This window comes from Dipteris shenzhenensis, chromosome 16 (genome assembly GCF_047967505.1).
Source record: "Dipteris shenzhenensis isolate YYH24624 ecotype China chromosome 16, Dip_SZ_1.0, whole genome shotgun sequence".
Taxonomy (NCBI): Eukaryota; Viridiplantae; Streptophyta; class Polypodiopsida; order Gleicheniales; family Dipteridaceae; genus Dipteris; species Dipteris shenzhenensis.
In genome coordinates, this window is record NC_141611.1 from 34,353,319 (window position 1) to 34,356,223 (window position 2,905).

General features: G+C 44.5%; 1 protein-coding gene across 1 annotated transcript; it reads right to left on the reverse strand.

Annotated features, from left to right (window-relative positions):
- Window positions 1-292: 292 nt before the first annotated feature.
- LOC147892871 (pentatricopeptide repeat-containing protein CRR2, chloroplastic-like) lies at window positions 293-2,531 on the reverse strand. The gene is made up of 2 exons (XM_087386804.1): window positions 2,282-2,531; window positions 293-2,093 (listed from the first exon to the last, which is right to left on the reverse strand). Exons 1-2 carry the CDS (start codon window positions 2,335-2,337, stop codon window positions 293-295), a joined length of 1,857 nt encoding a protein of 618 aa, XP_087242930.1. The 5' UTR covers window positions 2,338-2,531.
- Between the last annotated feature and the right edge of the window lie 374 nt (window positions 2,532-2,905).

Sequence of the window (2,905 nt, forward strand, 5' to 3'; positions counted from 1 at the left end):
AAGGTAAGTGTAGGTTCCATACATAAAGAGATGCCTACTTGGATAGTTCCTGTACCATACTACCTCTCCCATAGCAAACTGGAATCATGAAACCAGGACATTGCTAAATTGGAAGACATTGATGCCTAAACGAGAAGTATGTAATCTCTCCAGAAACCCAAACACTCAGGATCCCAGATCATTTATGAGGCCCAGTTTGTGAATGAAGACCATGAAAAGATTTGAAACTATGCCAACTCTAGTGTGGAGCCAACTGCAGACCTCTAATGTAATCGCCACAAAAGTACAACACTTATTGAACATGGTATAAAATTTTCATTGCAAATTGTTGTCTTTCAACATTCAATATAAACTTCTTGACACTGTGACAAATTTGAGAGCTATTTGCAGTTTGGATAGTTGTATCTACAGGTGTACTAACAAATCCAAAAGAAGCTATCGCTAATTTCTCACGCTGTTCACACAAAGAATTTTCCTTATCATCACTTGATATAGCATCCAGTATTAGGGAAACTTGTGGCACGTATCCTTCGTCCTTCATGAATAGACCTAGTCTCTTTAACTTGCTAGACATCGTATCATCCTCTCGCTGGCTTTGACAACCAACCATGAACTCATATACGTCACTGTTTACCTCAATCCAGGCCATCCCACCCTTCTTGCCAGCACCTACATTTTTTCTTAACTCTTGTAGTTTGCTGACATCCTCCCACAATTGACCATCCGCATAGATGTTTGACATGAGCATGTAACTGGAAGCATCAACAGGTTCCAACCTAGAGACCTCACTGAAGCATCGTCTTCCAAGCTCCATGTTGCTGTATATTTTGCAGCTGTTGAGCAATGATAACCACACAACAGCATTTGGCGAGAATGGCATGGTTTGGAGTACATCTTCTGCATCGTTCAAGTGCCCTGCACGCCCCAAAAGGTTGACCATGACGCCATAGTGCTCAATGCTTGGTACAATGCCATGGTCTCTGTCCATTAATATGAAGTACCTATGACCATCTTCCAGCAGGCCAGCTTGACTGCAAGCATTGAGCATACTCGTATATATCATGTCATCTGGCTCCATGCCTTGACGCTTCATGCATTCAAGATACTCTCCAGCCAGCTTGCAGTGACCACACCGTGCAAATCCAGCAATCATTGCACCCCATGATACAATATCTGGATGTGACAGATTGTCAAACACATTACAGGCCTCCTCTAGGCTCCCACAGTTGGCATACATGCCAACCAGGGTGTTTCCAACGACAACATCAGATTCATGCCCATGTTCTATGATCTCATGATGTATCATCCTCCCCTGCTCTATGACTCCTATGCTGCCACATGCTTTCACGATGCACAGAAATACAACCTCATTTGGCTTTACACCGTCCTTTTTCATTTTTCTGAAATTTTCGAGAGCAGGAACACCATGTCCACATGCAGCATATCCTGCAATCATTGCACCCCATGAGACCACATCTCGATTGGGCAATTTATCAAAAACGTTGTGAGCCTCCTCTAAACTCCTGCATTTTGCATACATGTCAACAAGACTGCTGCCAAGGAGAACATCTGATTCAAGTCCACTTCTAAGGGCTTGGTCATGTATCAGCCTGCCCTGCTCTACGGCTCCTGTGCTGCTACATGCTTTCAAAACACACAACAATGTTACTGTGTCTGACTTTATGCCCTCCAACTGCATTTTCTGGTACAAATCAAGAGCTCTTTCTGCTTGGCCCAGCTTTGCATGAGCTGAAATGATTGCATTCCATGTAAACACGCTTGGTTTAATTACTTTCCGGAACACTTGATTTGCTTCAAGCAAGCGGCCCCCTGAGGCAAATAAACGGATGAGATGGTCCCCCAAAACAGAAATCGAATCTAGTTTATGCTTCGCCATGAGGGAATGCACGCGCTTGCCAGCTATGATATCTTTTCTCTTGGAGCATCCCTGCAAAAGACAATAGATCATGTCCCTGGATATAGGGAGCCTTTGCTGGTCCATTAGGTTCACGGACTGAAGGGCCTCGTTCAGCCGTCCCTCCTTACACAATTTGGTCAAGTTCAAGACGTAATCCGAAGCACCGTCACAAGCCCTTGGCAAGAGCAAGTCAGCATCAGTAATGTAAGACCATATTTGCAAAGCCCCACTTTCAAACTTTAATGGCAGCTTGAAATTGGTTCACAGAAAATAAAAGAAAAAACAAGCTGCGGAGAAGAAGAACGGCAGCTTTGCTTTCAACTCATTATGGGTTTAAGATAATCAAAGCATTGCGTGGACTACCTCATCGCATCACCTATCGAACTCCCTTGCTTGATCATCGAAATAACCCGTGTCATGACCCTCAATTGGTGGAGGCAAATTCCATCAGCCACCAATTGGGTCTTGAGAAGCAGAAACTCCGACACCCATCCCTGATCAAAGTATTTGCTCGTCCTGAATTCATGGTACGAGCATCAAATCTTCTTGAGAAGTAAGCCTTCGACCACGGCCACATTGTGTGTGTATGTGTGTTTTTTTTTTGCATACACGAACGCATATGCGGCAGTTCGTGAGTACTAGAAGTCCAAGAGTCCAAGGGTGGATCATAGACGGCCAAGATTGTCTGCCCACGTCGAGCCTACGGCCCAGATGCATTCAATGCATGATGGGCGAGCATGGGCGGCTTTAGTCTGTAAACACCCTTAGTGATAGTCCATGGGACATGGCATCGTCGCAGAGCTCGTGGTAGTCTAAGAGTCCGTTGGGGGTGGTAGTCCACAAGACCGTGTGAATCTAATGGGCTTATGTCATGGAGGGGAAAAAGGAGGGAAATAATGATGACTATTTTGGATGCTTTTCCCTTGGAAGAGCCTCATTTGAATGTTTTTCCTATGATCCATGACATAATGATCCAAGGGAAAATGA